The following is a 23,888-nucleotide window of genomic DNA, read 5'->3' as shown; positions in this document are numbered from 1 at the left end:
TGGTGAGAAGCATCACTGGAGGAATGAACTTTTCAATCAATGTGCACTCAGAACATAAAACTTGCCAGAACTTACCACCAACATATAGAAATGACAATTAATATCTATTTATAAAAACATTATAAAAACCTATTAATGTATACCTTAATCCCTAGTTTGACTCTCAGATCATGAACTTGAGTGGGCGTGAGAGCAGCAATATCCTCATGCTCTTGATAGAAGTTTTTGGTAAAATCTGAATATTCAATGGTAATGTGTTCAATGGGTGGCAGCGGATCTATGTACTTCGGCTTCTTAGGAGCAATAGGGTTTCCATCCTCATCATATTCAATTTCATCTTCGCTATCCTCTTGTTGCCTGTCAAACATTTTGTAATATAAGTGTGTTCCAAAAATTGTTCAGACAAAAATTTATGCAAACATAGACACAAAGTGTAAGTACAGTACATACAGTATAAAGGGTTTAAACAGATACATTAGGCTACAAAAAGTGAAAAAGGTAAGGGTGTGGTATTAAGATGATGAAGGACGAACAGAGCAAATGTAAATGAAGACAAAAAAATATGTACAGGTATACTGTACATGTATCCACATTTTTGCCTACACATGAACAATGAAGAAGCTCTTTCAGACACACTCTGATACAAACACTCTTTATACATATTCACTCACTCTTTACACATATTTACAACACTCTTAATCCCATATACACAATCACATACAGTCCTACATAATAATATACAGGTTGACAACCCTTTATCCGAAATTCCGAAAACCGAAAAGCTCTAAAAGCGGAAAGTTTTTTGTGGGGCATTTATTTTTTTATTTTTTTTTTTTTTACAGGATTATTAGCCCAGCCAGGCACAGATCACTGACCCACATCGGGGCCTGGGGGGCAAAAATGTAATATTAATAATAATTATTCTTAGAAAATAAAATTTTTAATAATTATACACCAAAATAAAATAATAATGATTACAATAATAATAATAATAATAATAAAATATAATAATAAAATTAATAATAATAATAATAATAATAACAATAATACTGTAATAATAAAATAATAATACAGTAAAGAAATACAAGAATGAAAAAAAGATCAAAAGTGAGAAACACGACCTAGACCTATGAATTATTATTATTTTTATTATAATTTTTATTATATTTTAGACCCCCAGGCCCCAATGTGGGTCAGTGATCTATGCCCGGGTGGGCTAATAAATACACACATAAAAAAAAAAAAAAAAAAAAAACCCTAACCATTCTGAAAACCGAAAAATTCCGAAAACCGAAATGCCTCTGGCCCCAAGGATTTCGAATAAAGGATTGTCAACCTGTAGTAATGTCTCAGTTAGACGGAATCCCTCACACCCAGAACTCGACAATAGCCGGAATTGAAATTTGCTCGAAATTTTTACAGAAAATTTCTTAAATTCCAGGCTTGGGAACAAATTCTGAGGTTGAAAATTTTCTGAGAATCTGAAAAAAATAAAAATAAAAACTAATGCACAATTACCTGAAAAATCTGAGAAAATTGCAAAAAATTATTTACAAACCTTTCTACTCCGGCCCTGGGGACAAAGGTTCTCGGTATCGGTAAATGACAAAATATTGCGTCATGCTCCTGGGTCCTCTGTGCGTGGGTGGGGGGAGATTGGGAAGACACTTGAATAATTTAGGTCATATGCTTGTGCACTTTGATTGGCTAATGCTGTCATGTGGCCTCCTGGGATATCTGTGGTAGGAGGTCATCCTAAAGCAGCGAGATCATCCTAAAACTATATCTTGCACTTGTGAGACCTCACTTGGATTACGCAGTTCAATTCTGGTCACCGTATTACAGAATGGATATAGAATCCTTGGAAAGAATTCAGAGGAGAATGACAAGACTAATCACAGGCATTAGGAACCTTGAGTACAGAGACAGGTTAAAGCATCTTAATTTGCACTCCCTCGAGAGACATAGAGTGAGGGGCGATATGATAGAGGTGTATAAATGGGATTCAGGGCTAAACAAAGGGGACATTACAAAGGTACTCAAACTATCCAACCAGAAGCAAACTCGCAACAATGGTTTTAAATTAGAAAAATTTAGATTTAGGCGAGAAATAGGTAAACATTGGTTTGGAAATACAGTATAGTCTTCATTTATGCGGTCAATTGAACCCGTGGAGGTCCGCGTAAAACGAGAAACGCGTAAACGAAATAAAAGAACATATGGGACTAATTGAAATAGAGACTGGGCCGACCCCCAAACTACACTTTTTCCAACACAATACGTATGTTGTAGTAAAAATAACATCTTAATTTTATGATGGTATGCACACACAATTAATATTTAAGAGAAATATCAATAATATTAGGTTTTTTAACACTTACGTTAGTAGAAAAGATGGCTGGGCACACGGGGATGGAGGGTTGGTTCCGAGGCAGAGGGCAGATTATTGGCCCTCACCTGTATCACTTGTATCAATTGTATCACTATCCACCACAGAGGCTTGCAGGGCCTCTTTGTCAAACCCCTCAAACTCCATATCCTCACTATCACTGACTTGGGCTAGCTGTGGTGGGTGGCGGGTGAAGAACTCGGTAATGTTTTGTTGACTGGGCGACCTTGTGCGTACCCTGCCCGCGCCGCTTCCCGCGTAAACGATGGAATGAACCATGTAAATAAAAATGTCGGTCTGGCAAGGTGCCGCGTAAATGACCAAACGCGTAAACCAAAGCCACGTAAATCAAGACTATACTGTACAGTATAGTGGACAAGTGGAACAAGTTACCAAATATCATCATTAACTCGAATATGCTGGATAGCTTCAAACATAGGTTGGATGGGTATGAGCAATAGGGGTTGGGTTTAAATGGGACAGCCCAGTATAGGCCAATAGGCCCGCTACAGTTTCCTCCATTCTTATGTTCTTATGATGCATCTCGTAGATGACCCCCCACCCCAGGCTAGCATCAGGTTACACTTAGTTCATTACTCTTTGTCACCAGCCACTCTACAAGGCTCATCTGTTGCTCGCTACTCTTTTTGTGTACAGTTTGTTGTGCAGTACAGTGGTCCCTCGGTTAACGAGCACAATTCGTTCCAGAAGGTTGCTTGTTAATTGAAAATTCGTCAACCGAAACCATTGTTTCAATGGGTTTTTGGGTAATTGGTTCCAGCTCACCGAAAATTACATACAAACGAAAAATAAATGCAGTAAAGTACACTTACTCTGAGGTGTGCATGTAGAAGGCTCCTGGTTGATGGTGATGATGGGAATTAGAATGTGGGTGGAGAAGGGAGAAGAGAAGGCATAGGGGTGGAAGAGAAGTCACCCCATGCCGCCATTTCACCCATAAAATTTCACTTGGTGTAATTCAAGATTATTTTCTTTAAATCAACACTGCACTGCGCTATATCTTATCAATATGTAAAATATAATTCAAAATGGCCAATAATTTGACTGGAAACACGGAAAAAAAGCATTTATGTTGAAGAGTCTCAAACAAGATGTTCCTTCCTCTGAACCTGTAAACAAACTGACGCCAAGCTTGGTGTGTTGAGTGGCTGTTTGGCGCGCATAAAACTAGTTTCCTGTACCTCAATTATGTTCAATAATTGTTAAAATGACTAAAAAATTTAATATAAAACTTTTAAAATGATTGAATAGTACAACCGTCTTGATAGTTACTAAAATGGTAAGGAATTTAAGCCCTAGAACCGATTACTGTATTGGCGGACTAATACGACAGCTAGTGAGCAAGTGAAAACATGTTGAGGGGCGCTCGTAAGGAATTCGTTAATCGAGGGATTGCTCGTTAACCGAAATGAAGAATCTTATGGAAGGTAATTCGTTAACCGAAATTTTGTTAACCGAGGCTGTGGTTAACCGAGGGATCACTGTACTGTACAATTGCTGTACATAGGACAAAATCAACCTACAACACAGTGTTTAAGCAGTGATAAGACATCAACAGTGTAATTTTACTATAAATTAACATTGTGTGAACACAGCACATATGCTACCTCACATAGCAGTGGCCATTGTGTGTGTACCGCTCATTACTGTACCAGGACACACTCAAGTAAGTACTGTACTGTACAGAGTTAAGATGTGAAAAGTGATTACGCTAGTTGATGGGTTGTAGCAGAGGTTTTCTTAGGGTCAACTGAAATTAGCCCCTTACAAAGATTGTTACCTCATTACTTAGCAATTACAAGTATTCTCTATACAGGTAGTTCTCCTATAACGCGATAATTGTGTTCATGTAAAATATCGTGTTATAGAAAATCGCGTAATAGAAATAACAGGGCTTATGGAGAAAATAGGGTTAGGTGCAGATTACTCGAAATCGAAAAAATTTAGTAGTTAGCCTAATACAAAGGATAGCACAGTCTAAATAAATGTTACATTCATATCTAATAATGAAATCATACAGTAAATGTAACACTTTAGTTGATGGGGGAGAAGGGTGATTTTGAGGTTGATAAAATCGAGCTTCTCTTCAAGTGTTATATCCTTTCTTTTACGATCATCACCGGGAATTCTATCACCAGAACGCTTCTCGTTGATATTCTTTACTATATTCACAGTTAATACAGTGGGGTATGCTATAACGAACGAAACTCCTACAACGAACATTATTTAATTTTTTTTTTGTTTTTTTCTAATTTATTGTTTTTTTATTACAAATATTAATGATATTCTTTATTTCAGGGGTTTAGATGCATATTTATGCACTTTTTTACAATTTTTACAATTTTATATTATATTTTTCAGTGTTAAGTGGTTGTATTTGGGGGCCTGGAACGGATTAATCCTATAACGAACGAATGCTATAACGAACAAGGTTCTAGAACCAATTAGATTCGTTATAGCATACCCCACTGTACCACAAAATTGGAGAAATAGTAAGCAAAAATCGCGTTATAGCAAACAAGCGTTCGCGTTATACAAATATCGTTCCTAATTCATAAATCGCGTTAGAGCAAATTCGCGTTATCAAAACACGCGTTATAGCAGAACTCACTGTACTATAAAACAATTGATTAAACTAATATTGTTGATATACTGTACTGCGAAAAATACGATTATTTACTAACTCAGTAGGCAATATATAAAAAATAAACGGCTGCAGCTACACAACCCTTGCTGCTGTGCGGTTTGTTTGCTAATGGCAGTGGTGCGGCAGCGCCATCTATTGAGGAATTGCGAAAGGTTGTCTGCTGGTCTCAAAGCACAGGAATTTTTGTTTCTTCACACTTGAGTGTCTAGAACTTTATTCATTCACTACCAGGCCTTCACTGGTGTCACAAGCCATTTTCATTCCTGCAATTTATCTCCCTCATGTATGGCAGGTGTATCAAGGAGATATAAATATAATATCGCATTTAAACTTGAAGTAGTGCGATATGCCAAAGAACATGGAAACAGGGCAACAGAGTGAAACTTCAGACCACCACCTACTAAGAAGATGATTCGCCAGTGGAGGAAGCAGGAGGAAGAATTTAAACAAACAAATAAACAGAAGCATAATCTTCATATACTACCAGCTAAATGGCCAGACTTAGAAGAAAACTTGTAAACATGGACATTAGACCAAAGAAACTTGGGTTTTGCGGTGACTACGAAGATGATCATTTTGGATGCAAGTCTGTATATTTTCAGCTACCGGCTGCAACTCTATTAATAAACCGTTTTTTATTATTATTATTATTATTATTATTATTATTAAGGTGTGCAGCAAACACAGGAGTGGATGACTTCAAAGGAACTGCTTGTCGGTGTTTTCGCTTCATGAAACGAAATGGCTTAAGTTTGCGAACAAGAACAAGGTTAGCTCAGAAAATGCCTGCAGAATACGAAGAGAAAATATGATGATATCCAAAGAGGTGTGTGTACTTGTGCCAAAAGGGCTGTGTATCAAGCAACGGTTTCACTGGTGTCTGTTAGTATGTATAAAAAGTTTTTTCCTAGAATTACATTTCCAAAATCAGGGTGCGTCTTTGACGATGCAGCGTCTTCTACGCCGCAAAATACGGTACAGGGTATAATTTTACGCTGTGAATTAACATTGTGTGAACACCGCAAGTACGCTAACGCACATAGCAGTGGACAGTGTTTGTGTACTGTAGCATCGGTAGCATCGTGTGCAGTGTAATTGGTTCTTGAACCTTGTTCGTTATAGCATTCGTTCGTTACAGGATTAATCCGTTCCAGGCCCCCAAATACAACCACTTAACACTGAAAAATATAATATAAAATTGTAAAAAAGTGCATAAATATGCATCTAAACCCCTGAAATAAAGAATATCATTAATACTTGTAATAAAAAAACAATAAATTAGTAAAAAAAAATAATAATTTTTAAAATAATATTCGTTGTAGGAGTTTCGTTCGTTATAGCATTCTCAATTTTATAGGTAAAACCGTTCGTTATAGGAATATTCGTGGTAGGATCCGTTCATTATAGCATACCCCACTGTACTGTGTTTACGTGTACAGTACTACAGTGCCGAAAGCTACAGAGAAAACCCGTGGCACCAAGGGGTCGAAGAAAGGCCCAGATGAGAATCCAGATGAAGCAGCATAAGATCGGTGACCACTTCTCTAGAGCCCCCAGGTGTCCTAGTGCTGCCTCCTGTACCAGTTGTCTCCCTAGTACCAGTGGTGGCAGTATTTCTGGCCCCAGCCCACGGCCCTGAACGTCATAGATAGCAGACCTACCACTAAGTCCATCACCACCACCTATGTCATCAACACCACCACACGAGTCATCATCACCACGACCCAGCATTTTGTTGGCAGTGGAAATCATTAGTGTCACTCCTGACTTGCCTCTGTTGTCCATGGAGGGTGAGGAAAGTGACAGTTAACACCACCTGCCTGCCTGCATCACAAGCTCAAAGTGACAGCATCTACTAGTAAGTAATGTACTGTATACAAAATGTATTAAACACTGTACATTATGTAACAATTTCCTATTTTTATGACAAGGCAAAGGGTGAGGAGGCAGGTAGTGAGGTGATGAGTTGAAAGGTGAGGTGATGAGTTGAAAGGTGAGGTGATGAGTTGAAAGGTGAGGTGAGGAGGCAAGGGGTGAGGTGACGAAGCAGGGTGAGGTGATGAGGCAGGTGGTGAGGTGATGAGGCAGGTAGTGAGGGGACGAGGCAGTCGGTGAGGTGACAATGACAAGACACCAAAGCAGCACACATATTAGCAGCATTATTAAACCATTGTCTTATAACATTTTAATTTATAATTTCAATTTTGAAATTAACTGAAACATGATGGCATGATTTGGCTACTTTTGCACTCAGACAAATGACTGATCAGTGAATAACCCAGGGAGGGCATATGGATACACATTATACATGTTTTCTAAATTATACGGAATTAAGGTGAATTGCATACTGCTGTTATAAAGGGATGGCAGAGCTGGAGGAAGTGAGATGTCCTCCCTCCTTCCTCTCGCTGGCTATACACCAAACGTAAATTTGTACAGCATCTTAATATAATTCATGTGTTATTCCTATAATTCATTCGTCGGTAATTTACGAGGAAACCAGAAGGGGTTGTTTGATTTCGTTCATTTTACCGCAGATGTTCTTATCATTATACAAATTATATAAATCATATTTTTTCTTTTATTTAATGCCTGTACTGTATCCCTTCATCATAATGTTACATAACATTTTAAAAGACAGTGTGAATTAAGAGGGAGATTGGCTGGTGGTGTGAAGAGGAGGAGGGGGGGGGGAGAAACTGACTGCTCTTCCCCAAAAAAGGGTCATCTCCCACTCCTCCCTACTCATGCTATTCCTACTGTAACTCAAATTGTCTTTTTTTATTTCTGTATTAATTAATAGAGCTATGTTACTGTAATGTGTACCCTTCATATATAGTACAATACACTACTTACTTATATAATGTATCAGTACTGTAATGATAAAATTAACAAGTGGCTAATTTGGTCATGGCTAAGCTTACCCACCTCCCACTGGAGAGGTCTGGGTGAACAAAAATTGCCTTACTATTCACCTTGTCATGTAATTTTGATGTCAAATGAATAATTATACATCATATTTTTTCCATGGTATTTAATATTTTATATTACCAATGATAAAACATACAACATAAGAGGCTGATGCTACGAGAATATGATAATGAATGTAGGCAAATAAAATCATTGGTGAAAAGGGCAGTGCCAGCCTTCCTCCCTCCCTCCAACTCACAGTGTCTCACACAAAAACTTTAAAGTGAGTGAGTGAGTGTGTGTGTGTGTGTGTGTGTGTGTACACACGGGGTGGTGTAATGCATCTAGTGTGGCAGCATTATGTTAGTAATAAGGTGTAAGCACTGCTTGCTCCCTCTTGCTTTCAGCTTCTCATCATCATCAATACCCCTATACCCCCAAAAGTCCTATGGCAAAGGACAAGTGGCGACGGGGACAGGCAGAGATAACTGCTGGGAATCTCTAGTCAACACTGCACATGGGTGGCACAGATAAGATGGTCGTTTATGCACTGGAATCTAGGCAGCAGTGCAATCCGGTCCTGCCTGTGTGACTGAGCAGCCCTTTCGAGGACCCACTCTGCTCACCCCACATGGGGAGGGGGCTAGAAAAGGTGCCCTAAATATAGCCTACCTAAAAAAACAACCTGACTGGGCAACAGCACTCAATAAGGTCATCCCTATGCGGTCGAAAACATAATCATAGTCACAGGCCAAAACAAAAACAAACTATACAACCTCTTATGGTCGCTGCATGGAATGTCAGGACCCTTCTGGATACTGGCACAAATGAGCGTTCTGAAAGAAGAACTGCCCTTGTGGCAAAAGAGCTGGGTAGGTATAACATCAACATAGCAGTCATTAGTGAGTCCTGGCTCCCAGACGAGGGTCAACTCACAAAACGGGGGACTGGCTACACCTTCTTCTGGAAGGGTAAGCCTGCTGTGGAGAGAAACCGTACTTATGGAGTTGGCTTTGCCATCCGCCAACGCAACCTACACAGGCTAACTGAAATGCCGGTTGGGATCAACGAGCGCCTCATGACACTCCGAATCCCGCTGAATCACTCGCGTCATGAATTTTCATCAGTGCATACGCCCCAACACTGGATGCAGAGGATGACATCAAGGAGGCCTTTTATGCCGACCTTGACAGAGTGCTAACCTTTATCCCCAGAGAAGACAAGGTTGTGGTCCTTAGTGACTTCAATGACAAAGTTGGCAGAAATGCTAACATTTGGCAGGGAACCATAGAGAGAAATTGACTAGGCACATGTAATCCCAGAGGCCTACTCCTCCTCAGCAAGTGTGCTGCGCATAACCTCACTGTCACCAATACCTTGTTTAGGCAAGTCAACAAGTTCAAGGGTTCGTGGCAACACCCACCATCCAAACACTGGCATCTCATTGACTACATCATTGTCAAAGAGAGAGATCGCCGAGATGTCCTCATCACCCGTGCCATGTGTGACTCAGACCACTGTGACACTGATCATCGGCTCATCAGGTCCAAGTTCTCACTTCACATTGCCCCAAAATGGCAAAGGCAGCAAGCCTCCAGAAAAGGTTTAGACACTAAGAGTCTGGAGGATCCAGCGATAGCACAGGCTTTCAGAGAGCAGCTCAAACATGGGCTGATACACAGCATGACAACAAACAACCCAAATCCCAGTGCCAAATGGGGTATTCTCAACACTGTCATGACAATAACCTGCAGAGACCCTCGACCAGATCGAAGAATACACCAGGACTGGTTTGATGAAAATGACCCAGAAATCAACGTACTCATCGATGATAAAAGTGCTGCTTTAACTGACTGGCAAAACAACCCTCAGTCTCGGACCAAAGCTGATACCTTCCACAAGAAGAAAGCGGCAGCCCAGATTGAATTTCACACTCTAAAGAAAGACTGGTTTAAAAATGAAGCATGTGAAACACAAAAACTTGCAGATCAGCACAAGATGTGCAAATTTTTAAATTCCACTAAAACATTCTATGGGCCAACCACTCATGGCGCAGCCCCCCTCCACTCATTCGACAGTAACTCCCTAATTAAAGGCATCCTTCAGCGCTGGAAAGAGCACTACCATTCACTGCTAAACCGAAATACCAATGTGGATGTCCTGACTACCCAGCAGGTCCCTCAGCATCCAGAGCTGACCCACCTCCGCTATCCTCCATCTCTGGATGAGGTAGCTACTGCCATCAAACAGATGAAGAATAACAAAGCCTTGGGGCCTGATGGAATCCCAGCTAAGGTGTATAAAGCAGGAGGACCTCTGCTTACCAGCCATCTCCACTCTCTCCTGGAGAATATATGGGAAAAGGAGGAAATCCCTCCAAACTCTTAAAGACACCTCCATCGTCAATATTTATAAGAACAAGGGAGACCGGTCAGACTGTGGCAACTACTGTAGGATCTTGCTGCTGTCCATAACTGGCAAGATTATCGCCAGAGTCCTCCTAAACAGACTTCTTCCTGAGGCGGAAAACTTCCTGCCAGAATTTCAATGTGGCACCACTGACATGATCTTTGCTGCCAGCCAGATACAGGAAAAGTGAAGAGAACAGCGTCGTGACCTGTACATGGCCTTCAATGACCTAACCAAGGCCTTCGACTCAGTCAACAGGGAAGTCCTCTGGCAGACCCTCAGCCGTTTTGGCTGCCCACCAAAATTCATCACCACTGTGAGGCAGCTCCACGACGGCATGAACGGTAGTGTCCTGCACAATGGCACCCAGTCTGAGTTCTTCCCCATCCAAACAGGGGTTAAACAAGGATGTGTACTGACACCAACTCTCTTTCCCATTTTCTTGGCTGCCTTCCTTACTCGTGCTAGTGCCAATTTAGCCAGCGGAGTGTACATCGAGTACCGGATGAAGGGTCTTTTCAACATAAGACGACTCCAGGAAGGAACAAACGTGTCAGCAGCTTCCATTACCGAACTGCAGTATGCAGACGACCTCACCCTTGTCGCTCACACTGAATGCCACCTACAGGAGATCCTGAACTCCTACAAAGATGCGTATGCACACTTCGGCCTTGAGGTGAATGTACGTGAGACTCAGATTCTCTTTCATCCTGCCCCTGGTTCAGCCACATCTCCATTATCCATCCAGCTTAACGGTACTACCCTCTCTAATGTTACCCACTTTCAGTATCTCGGCTCCCACCTGTCCACCACTGCGGACATCGATGAAGAGATTCAACATCGGATCAGATGTGCATCTCAAGCCTTTGGCAGACTCCGTACCAGTGTCTTCAGCTGTAGGGAGCTGAGATTATCTACAAAGTTACATGTAGTATCGAGCAGTGGTCCTCCCCACCCTGCTATACAGCAGCGAGACATGGGTCACATACAGGAGGCACCTCAATTCACTTGAAAACTTTCACCAAAGTAGTCTATGTTCCATCCTCCGAGTTCGCTGGGAAGACAAGAGAACAAATGCCAGTATTCTCGCTGACACCAACTGTAGGAGCATTGAGGCTCCCATTATCCATGAACAACTACTCTGGACTGGCCATGTTACCCGCGTGGACGACAGTAGACTGCCAAAGCAGCTACTTTACAGTCACCTAACGAATAGTAAACGTAAAACTGGCGGGCAACTGAATAGGTATAACATTAGTCTTAAGACAAACCTGAAAAAGTGCCAAATCGACCCCTTCACCTGGGAGTCTATTACTCCACACCGTAACGCTTGGAGCAGCACCACACGAGAAGGTGTCAATACTTTTGAGTTAGCCCGACTGCATAATGAGGCAGACAAGCGCCAACGCCGGAAAGATGCTGCTTCCGCCTCTCCCACACTAGATGTAGCCCTCCACAGGTGCAACATCTGTGGACAACCCTGCTGGTCCCGTATCGGCCTCTTTAGTCAGCTCAAAACTCACCAACCTAGGTGACATCCTTAATAACTCATATCATTGTATCATAGCTGGATGATCATCATACTTGATTCCGAGTGACAGCAAAGTAGTGGTAGCGTCGTGAATGTGTTTCTCATCGATAGTGCTCCTGTTAACTCTGTTGTTTTTGATTAAATAGACATTTTGGTGGATTAATAATGATTTCTTCAGAAAGTGATAATGTGCCTGGCCCCTCTGGGCTATCACGCAAGCGTTTAAAGCATGAAGCAATTATAAAAGTGATTGTTTGTCTTGTGAAACTTTTTTTTTTACGTGTACATTGGGAAGAATAATATTTATTTTACTGGCTATTTATAATATTTTTTGGGTACAACAGGCTTGTCGTTGTATTATGCACACCTTCTACACACAAAAATTATCAATATAGAACATAACTGAGGCAATTCTATCAATATTCCATGGCGCTGTGTGATTTTACAGTTCTAAAGCTTTGACGTGCGTTTACTCAAAACTATGATTTGGCGAGTTCGTCATTCCTACGATAGACGCCTCATATACACTCACATTTCTTCAGGCATCTAAACACCTTTACAAATCTTAACATACCCTGTTGCTAATTTATAATTCATATTTTAATACAAAATACTGTACCTCACAACTAGCTTGCACAAAGCTTGGCTTGTCAACATTGTATCATATCCACACACACACCTTCAATGGCTTCTAAGTTAGTGACTGCTGATTGGTGCTCTCACACCAAGACAAGATGCAGCTCATTGACACTCTTGGCCACAACATACAAAGATGATAGCTGACTAGCATTAAGTTCTTCCTTGGGGCCCTCTGCTGTTGCTCGTGATGCATCCAGCTATGCCACAACACAAAAACATGAAACACCCTCTATGAAACTATAGCAATAAAAAGCATACCCTATCCAAGAACTCAGGATCCACTGGGTCTCTGTACTGTACTTACCTGCCAGCATTGGGGTTTTCTTGTATGTATCTGTAGTAAGACTCTTCATCGTCCTCCTCATCTATGTCATCTCGAACTCCTTTCATTTCTTTTTTCTCTCCTGCACCTTTACCCTTTGTCCTTTTTACCTATAAAATATTAAATTTATCCACAATTATTAATCACAGCTGTTAAATAATATCCCACTTCAACAGCAAATGCAGAACTAAATTAATTTTTTTATTAAATATTACTTGGCTAATAGTTGAGCACCAAATGTTTCCAAATCTTGGCATATTGTTCATATTACAGGTGAAGAAACTACTTTCTCTTTTCATTTTCAATATTGATTCATACAGCAGGTAAAGATAAGGGGTTCCAAGCAAATTACAGTACTGTACAGTATATAGAACAAGGAAATTATTGAACTTCAATTTTTATTTTGCAACATATTTTTCACTTTGAACCTCAATTATTCTCCACGCCTCTCAAATGGAAATTTACCATAGCAAATGCCTTTTATTAACACAGTAATTCTGTGCATAGCTCTTAAAATGTAAAGTATGTACTGAACGTCTAACAAATAAATCAACAATATCATAACCTATAGTGTACAAGTCTACCTCCTGTTGAACAATGATTCAATGAACATAATATCAAATACATTGCAAAGTATGTGTCTATGAAAAGAGTATAAGCACCTCCTGTTCAATTCCAGCCATGAAGGCATCCAGTGGATCCTCATCAGAGTCTGAAGAATCTTTTCTCTGGGGTCCAGGACTACCTGGGGCAGGCTGGTATGCTCCTTCGAAGCTCTCGTCCTCATCATCAAAATACCTGTTAGTTTTAGGTACTTATTAATGGTGCAGAGAGTAAAGGTTTTCTCATAACTGGTAAAAACCTGCTGTGACATAAGAAGCCATTCACAGATTATACTGTACATCAGAGATAAATCCTGAAATCTCATTTTATAAGTGAGCAAGGAACAAGTAACCATGTAGCTACTCTCAGAACTGTCTACATTGTAAAGCATAAAATCCCAGGTCCCAATTTGTTGACTGGACCTCAAGTTTAGAAAAGAAAATTAAAAAAGTGTTTATCTTCCCAATCATAACCATAAGGAACAATAAAGGTACAGTATGCAGCATCATATTTTTTACAGAGCTATATAGTTAATATTTATAACTTGTACTGTACCCAGATTACTGTAATGAAAATTATACTTGTACTAAACAGAACAGTGTGTCTACAAAGTCCTGTTCTGTTTTTAAAATGCTATTACTGTACAACAAAACCGAAAAAGATTTATGAAGTTTTTCTTGATTTACAGCTTGTAATGTGAGCGTCCAGGCGCTAACAATAGAAGCTTGAATGAAGGCGTCTACACAGCAGAAAGCTCAATGTGTCATCTGGCTTCCAGAGTCACAACCATTCACTATTGGAATTTGATTTTAACTTCCTTGAGGGGAAATCCTCTGGAAGATGGGCTGGACATACTAGGCCCATCTCCAGACCTCAGTTGCTGACATTGAAACACTTTATACATTGATGACCAAGGACATCAGAAGTAACGAAGGATATGTAGACCAACAAATGGACTCAAATGGAGTAATGGTGGGATGGGCTATGGTCCACTAATGGTGTGCATGTTAGGGTGCAATGCAGAAATTATAAATCTTTATTTGTAAAGTAACAAATTGCAAAAAACTGCATCATTCTATTTCTTTTAGTTTTGTTGCAATTAAATTTCAAAACTAGAACAGGACTTTGTAGACAACTTGTACAGTATATCATTTTTTAATCATTATGCACTGAACAAAATTCAGAGACTTACTCATCCTCATCCCTAGGTCTCTTGCGAGGCTGACCATAACCACAACCTCCAGAAATTGCATTCTGGCTAATGGCTGTCATTGTGTGGTAGCCATGTTTGCTTAGGGTGGCATTAGGTGGAGGTGGGATTGCTTCTTGTTTCCTCGCAAACGAAAACCCTCCAAAACCAAAACCTCGGCCTCTGTTGTAGCTCATTGTTGCCCAACTGTTCAAGAAGGAGAATTCAATTACAGTATACACAACTCTCTGTATAATAAATAAGTACAAATGCTGTATCTCATTATTAAACATTAAGAAGTGTATTCAAGCAGTGTACAGAAGTTGACAAAATTCATAGTTACGCAGCACATGCGCAGTCACCCTAAGAACTATCAAAACAAAATTGTGTTGAAAAAATATAACAACAGACGAAAGATTTTGGCAACCCTAACGAGACAACAAGAGTCGCATTGTTCATTCTGAAAGTCATCAGCCCCCCAAGCAGATATAGTTTTTGAGTGACTGTACAGCCATTGTGTTGATGTTTTAGAATGTAATTAAACTGTCAACATAATATCTAGTTGTGGAATAATATGAACAGACGGTAGTGCAATTGGGACGGGTTATAAATTTTATTATTTTTGCTTATCTTAATTAATCCTAGGTTTAAGTAGCCTGGATGTGCAAAAGGTCCCCGGTGACTGGAAAATGGCTATGTGAGGTTTTTATTCAAGAAGGGCGATCGTCACTCCACAAATAATTATAGACCAGTGAGCCTGACCAGCATAGTGTGTAAAGTACTAGAGAGCATCGTAAGAGATGCCATGATGAAACATCTGCTACGAAACAACTCTGTAAAGGAATGCCAACATGGTTTTATGCCGGGGCAATCCTGCTTAACACATTTACTCAAGGTACTAGATGCTTGGGCTAAAATTTCTAGAACACGGTGGAAATATATACCGAGATATTGCCGAGGCTTTTGACAGCGTACTGCATGAAAGGCTGAGAACTAAACTGGAAGGGTACGGAATTTGGGGAAGTGTCCTGGCGTGGATCGGAGACTTTCTGCATGACTGCAAACAGTGTTTGGTGATTAATGGTACAAAATAGTCATGTGTACCTGTGACTAGCGGAGTGCCACAGGGTAGTGTATTGGGCCTGTTGTTGTTTGTTTGTTTCATAAATGACATGCCAGAAGCTACAAACTCCTCCTACAAATGTTTGTGGACGATGCCAAATTATTTAGGAAAATTAAAAACCAAACAGACTGTGAAGAGCTGCAGAAAGATCTCTGTGAGCTTTAAGAATGGTTGAGGAAATGGCTGCTAAGATTCAATGTCACAAAGTGTAAAAGGATGCCCCTGGGTTGCACCAATGGTAAGGAGACTTATCACATGTCCCAACAGGATGAAGAGACTGCATTAACAGAGATGGAATATGAAAAGGACCTGGGTGTTTATGTTGACAATGAACTTAAGTTCTTTGGTCATTATGAGAAGAGGGTGAATCAGGCAACGAAACTAGAAGGTCTTATAAGAAGGTCGTTTAGATATCTGGATGGTCCATCGCTCATCACAATCTTCAAAAGTGAGTTGTTTCCCCGTCTGGAGTAGTCACTCCGGCCAGTTCCCGAGGTATGCTAGAGACTGTCAATTGATTGAAAATGTCCAAAGGAGGGCCACCAAACTGGTGCCTGCTCTACGGAACATCAGTTACCCAGAGAGATTGAAGTGCCTGCAACTACCTAGATTATACTACAGACGGGCAAGGGGCGACTTAATCGAAGTGTATAAACATCTCGGGGGGGCACTACTCGGTCGAATGTACATACCTGAAGCTGGTGGACGTCTACCCCACAAGGGGTTACAGCTCAAGGTTGAAAAAGCCACAAGTTCAGAAAACTATGAGGGCAAATTTTTTCGGAGTGAGAATTTTAAACTCTTGGAACAGCCTGACAGAGAGCGTTGTGAAAAACACGAGTGTGAGCTCTTTCAAGAACCAGACTTGACCAACACTAGAGCAGGTTCAGATACATTCAGGAGCCAATGCATGCCCAGTATACTTGCCAGCAGTTTGTAACAGAGACGTGACCGACCGCCCAAGCGGCTAACGAGCCAATCAGTGTTGAAGAGGATAAAATTAAATAATTATGGTAAGAACAAGAATTAAAAATAAAATTTTAACACAGGTGACATTATGGCTGTAAGGCACTCAAGTCTTTCAGCTTGAGGGTCAGAGGTTCAAGCCCTGCTACCTCCTTTAATGTGGTGGAGGAACTTGGTTCGTTTCTTGCAATACAGTACTTAAACCTCTTGTCGATCCACCTCAGCCAGTGTGTGCAAGGAGACGGCTATTTTCACCCCTTCCAGGATAGTAAGACTCAGGCTACAATGACTGACAAAAAAAAAGCATAGAAAATGGTGTAGAACAAATCAATTATCTTTTCAAGCAAAATTAAAATTGTTTTTTAAATGTTTCTTTTGAGAAAAAAACCCACAAACCCCCAAAAACATGTTTGTTTTTTTTGCATCACTAAGTACAGTACAGTATATAATTACAGTAATATGAATTACATAAACTTACTACAGTATTGCATTTAATTCAATGTCATAAGCATTATTTAACCAAAACAATTTTATTAAAAACATGTTCAACATCAATTCATTAAGTTTTGGGGATTTCTTAGAAACAAAGCTGCTATAATGGTAGTCTATAGGAACTTAATTCAATTTACAAACACAATTTTTGAAAGGCTTTTCAAAAACTTAACTCTTTCATAAATCAGGATCTGCCTCTATTTCCATCCTAGGATAGGTACAGTAGGTCTTGTTGGTTCACTTTACATCATATAGATGTGCAGGTACCTGTATCCCTGGCTATACTGTACAAACATTCGAGATACGAAAATTCGCTTATACAAATTTCTTAGATTACCACCTCTTTTTTCATGTTACAAAAGCTTTCCCACTTATACAAATTTGGGTCTCGGCAAAAATTCAAATCGTGCATCCCCGGGGGTCAGCTGGGGCGGCCACATCCCCCTAGCCCTATCCTTACCAGGTGTGAGTAATTTTATGGTTATTTTCAACTCATAATTTCAGGTAGCTAAGCATAAATTTATTCATATTTGTTTTATTTAGTTACATGCACATTCAATCCTAACATACAAATGTGCAAAAAAAAAAAAGTAGTCTCCATTTACGGATTTTGTTTACGCGTTTGGTCATTTACACGGCACCTTGCCAGAATGAAAATTTTAAGTTACGCGGTTCATTCCATCATTTACGCGGGAAGCGGCGCCTGGAGGGTGCACATTAGGTCGCTCTTACGTTATCGCTGACGTCATATGACGTATCGGACTGTGATCGGGCCACGCATCCTTACCACCCACGCATTCCCTCCGCCACTAGCTGTGATTGGTCTAATGTAACATGACGTGCCCTGCCACCAGAGGGAAGAAGTCGCTGACCTAGCCGGGCCAGTCTCATTGTTCTCAGTTCTCTGCGTATACTGTTCTCTCTTGTGCCCGCTATTCCCCTCACAATGGCTTCCGCTGGACCCCCACCACCCCCGAGAAATCTTGAACTACCTGGACCAAGCCATGGTTATGTGAAGGAAGTCATCGAGTTGGGGGAGAAAATCAAGCTCATCCTTGACAAAGACACAGTCAAGCATCGGTATGAAGTGTCTAATAACCTTCTGTCGAAAATTATGGAGCCGTATGTCCAGATGTATCACGACAACATCAATGCTAGTCTCGCCCGCAACCCACCACAACCACAGCCAGCCCAAGTCAGTGATAGTGACAGTGAGTATATGGACTTTGAGAGGTTTGTCAGGGAGGCCCTGCAAACCTCTGTGAGTAGTGATAGTGATTCACCGGAGGGCCACTAATCTGCCCCCTGCCTCGGAACCAGCCGCTATCCACGTGTGCCGACCCATCTCTTCTACAAACGTAAGTGTTAAACACCTTTATATTTGTAGTTTTTTATTTAGATATTATGTGTGTGTCAATACCATCATAAAATTATGATGTTATTTTTACTACAAGGTACGTATTGTGTCGGAAAAAGTGGAGTTTGGGAGTCGGCCCAGTCTCAATTACAATTAATCCCATATGTTCTGTTATTTCGTTTACGCGTTTCTCGTTTTACGTAGACCTCCACGGGTTCAATTGGCCGCGTAAATGCAGACGATACTGTAATAGTAATAATAATAATTATCATAAGGTACAAAACATAAAAGGAATAAATATTTCTTCATGCACCAATGAGTTAACAAGTTGAACTGGGGGCAGTCATGTTATGGTTATGTTCCAACTCTTCAGCTTGTAATTTTGGGTAGATAAACATAACTTTCTTCTTTTTCTTACTCAGTTACATGCAGACACAATCCTACATACATAATGTGCAAAAAAGTAAAGGAAATAACTATCATAAGGTCAAAAACATTTCTTTGTGTACTAGAGTGGAAAGGAGGAGCAGAGTGTGGGAGCCCTGTTGCTAAGGTCAGCAGAGGCAGCGTCCTAGCTGGGCTGTGTTACTGTGGCGAGGCTTGAGGCCACGCAGCAGTGTCTATACAAATGGCAGTTGTGTTATACTCCGTTTAGCTTTTCATTAATGGTTTTAGCTAAATATTTTCACCTAGAAAGTATGTTATTAATGTTTTTAATGTGTTAGTTAATTACAGTACAGTGGTCCCTCGGTTAAAGAGAGCCTCGGTTAACGAGTTACCTTCCATAAGATTCTTAACTTCGGTTAGCGAGCAATCCCTCGATTAGCGAGTTTCTTACGAGCTGACCTCAACATGTTTTCGCTTGCACTTGGCGGTCAACCAGCTGTAGTATTAGTCCGCCAATACAGTAATCGGTTCTAGGGCTTAAATTCCTTACTATTTTAGTAAATATCAAGAAGTTTATACTATTCAATAATTTTAAAAGTTTAATATTAGATTCTTTAGTCATTTTAACAATTATTGAACATAATTGAAGGTAAGGAAACTAGTTTCATGCGCGCCATCCAGCCTGCCAACACACCATACAAGCGTTAGTCTCTCTGTCTTTTCAGTGGAGGTAACATCTTGCTTGAGACTCTCTCCAACTAAACGCTTTTTTTCTGTGGTTTCCAAGCAAATTATTGGTCATTTTGAAATTAATTTTACATATTGACAATATACAGCGCAGTGCGGTGTTATTTTAAAGAAAATATTCTTTATTTACAGCAAGTTTAAACTTAAACTTAAAATATCACGTGTTGAGATTGTTTGAATCCAGCATGGGGCCTAAGTGATCAAGAAAAGCGATTTCAATCCAAACTAAGCAGGAAATTATAAAAAACATGAAGAGGGCATTAGAACAAATGTGCTATGCAAAGAATATGGCATGTCGACATCAACTGTGTCGACAATTCTTGCACAGAAAGAAAAATTTAAAGAAGTGAAAGTGAGAGACAAATCTACCAGAGTGTTTAAAAGTAGATCCCTAATTGCAGAAACAGAGAGGTTACTTCTCATCTGGATTAGGGAAAAACAGATGAAAGGTAATTCAGTTTCTATTGAATTTATTTGTGAAAGAGCCAGGGAGATTTATGAACATTTAAAGACAGATCAACCTGGTTCTTCAGGCACAGAATTTGAAGATTTTAGGGCCAGCAAAGGCTGGTTCGAAAAATTTAAGAAAAGAAGTGACATATTTAGTGTAGTAAGGCATGGTGAGGCTACTAGTGCTGATAAGGAAGGGGCAGCAAAGTTTTTAGTGGAGTTTAAAGAACTTATGGATGAAGAAAATTATCTTCCACAGCAAGTGTTCAATGTGGACGAAACTGGGCTGTTTTGGAAAAAGATGCCCAAATGAACATTCATCACCAGAGATGAAGCCTCTTTACTAGGGCATAAACCCATGAAAGACCGTCTCACTCTATTGCTTGGTGCCAATGCTTCAGGGGATTTCCGACTGAAGCCTATGCTTGTCTACCACTCTGAAAATTCCAGGGTGTTCAAGCAACAGAAAGTGGTAAAGCTTGGAGTTTTTTGGAAGTCCAACCGCAAGGCATGGGTGACAAGACAGCTCTTTAATGAATGGGCTGTTGAGGTGTTTTGCCCTTCTGTCAAGAGCTACCTAACCACCAATAAACTCCCTTTAAAGGCTCTTCTCCTCATGGATAATGCTCCTGGTCATGACCCTGACCTTGCCAGAAATTTGGAGTATCAATTTGACTTTGTGAAAGTGTTGTTTTTGTCTCCCAACACTACATCAATCATACAGTTAATGGACCAGAATGTGATCAGCAACTTCAAGAAGTTGTACATGAAGAAAATGTTTAGGAGGTGTCATTAGGCAACTTCCAATGATCCTGAACTAACACTGAAACAGTTCTGGAAGACACAATTCAACATCCTGGAGGCTGTAAGATTTATTGTGTCATCATGGCAAGAAGTCTCCACTAGATCCCTCAATTCTTCATGGAAAGCACTGTGGCCATCAGTAATCCATGATTTTGAGGGATTTGAGGAAGAAGCGGAGTTGGACCAGGAGATTGTGTCCATTGGTCAGTCATTGGGCCTTGAAGTGGAGGAGGATGATGTGGAAGAGCTTGTGATGTCTCATGAGGAGGAACTTACTCCTGATGACTTGCAGCAACTGGATGAGATGTTAAAGGCTGACAATGGTGAGGAGGAAAAGGAAAGCGATGACCATATGTCAACTTCAGAGTTGAAAGATGTTATTTACTACTGGGAGAAGTTCAGGAAACTGGCTTCAAGGCACCCAGATGTGGAAAAATCTGAACTAACTTTGTGTCATGTTGAGGACACAATGGTCTCCTTCTTTAAACATAAGTTAATGATGAGGAGGAGAGATGCCCCACAGACCACAATTGACACTTTCTTCAGTAAAAGGCAGAGGGAACAAGATGCTATCCCTCAGCCTTCCACTTCAAGAAGGAGAGAGGATGTTCATGGTGGAGAAAATGTCAGTCCAGAGGTTCCTGACATTTTCATGGAAGGTGAGTCACCTTCCAAGAAGCAGTAAAATGCTTCTCCTCCACCTCCACTTCCTTCTCTCCCTTCTCCTCCTCCCACTTCAAATTCACATCAGCATCATCATCCAGGAGCCTTCTACATACACACCTTAAAGTAAGTGAACTTTTCTACCTTTTTTGATGAATTTAGGCAATTTTCGGTGAGCTGGAACCAATTACCCAAAAACCCAATGAAACAATGGTTTCGGTTAACGAGTTTTTCGGTTTACGAACAACCTTCTGGAACGGATTGTGCTCTTTAACCGAGGGACCACTGTACTTGTGTACGATATACCATTAGTTAGATAAGTTTTTTGTTGTTCGTGAACTCATTTTATGTTTCTCAGGCATGATATAGGTGTTTTCTTGTCAAAGGGGAACTGAACCCTATTTTTCCCATTATGTTTTTTTATTCACTATACAAAAATTCACTTAATGAATGGTTTTCAGGAACCTAACGCATAATTATATATCGAGGGATACCTGTAATGTAGCAGTTGCTGGAAGTACTATATTTGTGTGTATGGAACAGTCTCTGGGAAGGATTAGGGTGTTCCTGTCTACAAAACATTCCATGTTCACATACACAATCAAGTGGTGCCGTAAAAAGGTAAAGCATCAATGTATATTAGTGTTTGTCATAAAAAATACCAAAATGCTATCACTAAAACTAAAAATCCTCCAATTTTTTTTTTTTTTTTTGAGGTAAGCATGAAGTTATCTTTTATTGAACGATTTTCGTTAAGTTCATAGTTAACCAGGAACCATGCCCAAGACTATTACTAAACATAAATACCTGTACTTGGACGTCAAGAAGACACTGAGGTAAAGGTGGAGACCACTAGCACCAGAAATAACTTACGGAATTGAACCAAAATTTCTGGAGGTACTATTTGTATGGTACTGAGCACGAAAATGGAAGCAAGAATGCACAAAGCCTAGTAGAGTCTGACCTAACCTACCTAACTTCCTAACCTGTGCATTGTGGTTTCGATTTTCTTACCATCATCCAAACACCATCTCAAAAAAAAAGAACGAATTCAATCCAATATCAATTGTAATAAACACACCCGATGAGATCATCAATGGTTTCTTGATACGCAAGCAAAGACCACGGACGCTCCCGTATATGAGACAATGTGAACCAAAACATGGTCACTATGGGAGATCCGGTGGCACTATAATTAAGGTAAGTATTTTATTTCTTCACCTACAAAGGACGTAGAGACGTGAAATTACTTGAACTGCCATACGATCAGTGTTCGCAGAGTTTTTACCCCATTATTTCCCTCTTCCTTCATGCCTGCCCATTAACAAGTAATTTATAATTGAAGGATAGGCTACAAAGAACATTTGAAAAAATACAATGTTCTCACTTTGATTTTATTACACAGTATCATTCAAACAACATCAGGAAATTTGGTGCAATTCTATTAAGTCCTTCTGGTGCTTAAAGTTCCCTCCACCTTTACTGACACTGAAAACTACTATCTTTTAATATGCACAAGCCCTTCTCCTGAACTAAAGGTAAGAAACACTTTAAATTCAATATAATTTACTAAAAAAGTAATTAGTTTAGCCATGATAACTAGCTTCAGTATTATAGATGTAATAAGTTCAAGTTCTTACTACCATTTTTTTAAATCGACTCTAGAATAAACAAGGATTAATTTGGTTTGATATTTCCATTGCTTAATTTATTACCAAAAAAGGTGACCAAATAAAAGTTTACCTTGAATTCTTTTGTTGCACATGCACTGCAACATTACCAACTTTACTTCAATGCAAAGTCTTCAAAGTGTCTAGTTCAAATGCAAAAGAAACATAAAATATTAAGATTTCAAGAGAATAAATGAACTCCTTCTAACCACCTTCTCAAAATCTCTAATGATAAAAAGGCTCACCATCAATTCTTAAGACAACATTACGACTTATTTGTTTGTAGTCCTTGAACACAAGTTATGATGCCACCAAATAATAAACCCTCTATTGATTAATGTAAATAACTCACCAAACCCCTGTATATTGTCTTAGGAGCTACACTAGTAAGAGGAAGCACCGGTATGTCAGGTAATTCGTAACAATAACAACCAACCTCGGCCGCAGCACAATCAATCGTTGTTTACAATTTTGTCGACAGCACCAACTATGCCGATCAACCACCGAGAAGAATACAATAATCTTGAAAATTAAAGGTAATGACATTTAGGTAATCTGTTATATAATTA

The 23,888-nt window shown here is 39.9% G+C and overlaps 1 protein-coding gene across 4 annotated transcripts in view; it reads right to left on the bottom strand.

Moving 5' to 3' along the window:
* LOC121862372 (ATP-dependent RNA helicase DDX42-like) overlaps positions 1–23,888 on the bottom strand; it is a 50,400-nt gene extending 26,512 nt beyond the window's left edge. The window contains exons 1-5 of one of the 4 annotated variants that reach the window (XM_042360626.1): positions 23,756–23,888; positions 14,664–14,867; positions 13,531–13,666; positions 12,851–12,978; positions 144–357 (exon numbers count right to left, since the gene is read on the bottom strand). In XM_042360626.1, the coding sequence (XP_042216560.1) occupies positions 144–357; positions 12,851–12,978; positions 13,531–13,666; positions 14,664–14,867; positions 23,756–23,865 (792 nt within the window). In that variant the 5' untranslated portion in view covers positions 23,866–23,888. Of the gene's footprint in view, positions 1–143; positions 358–12,850; positions 12,979–13,530; positions 13,667–14,663; positions 14,868–23,671 lie in introns of all 4 variants that reach the window. The other 3 variants (XM_042360627.1, XM_042360630.1, XM_042360629.1) reach the window with 3 other exon arrangements.

The sequence above is a fragment of the Homarus americanus genome, unplaced genomic scaffold (assembly GCF_018991925.1).
Source record: "Homarus americanus isolate GMGI-L3 unplaced genomic scaffold, GMGI_Hamer_2.0 scaffold31037, whole genome shotgun sequence".
In the NCBI taxonomy this organism is placed as follows: domain Eukaryota; kingdom Metazoa; phylum Arthropoda; class Malacostraca; order Decapoda; family Nephropidae; genus Homarus; species Homarus americanus.
Note: the sequence above shows the minus strand (reverse complement) of the source record. Positions and strands in the feature narration are given on the sequence as shown.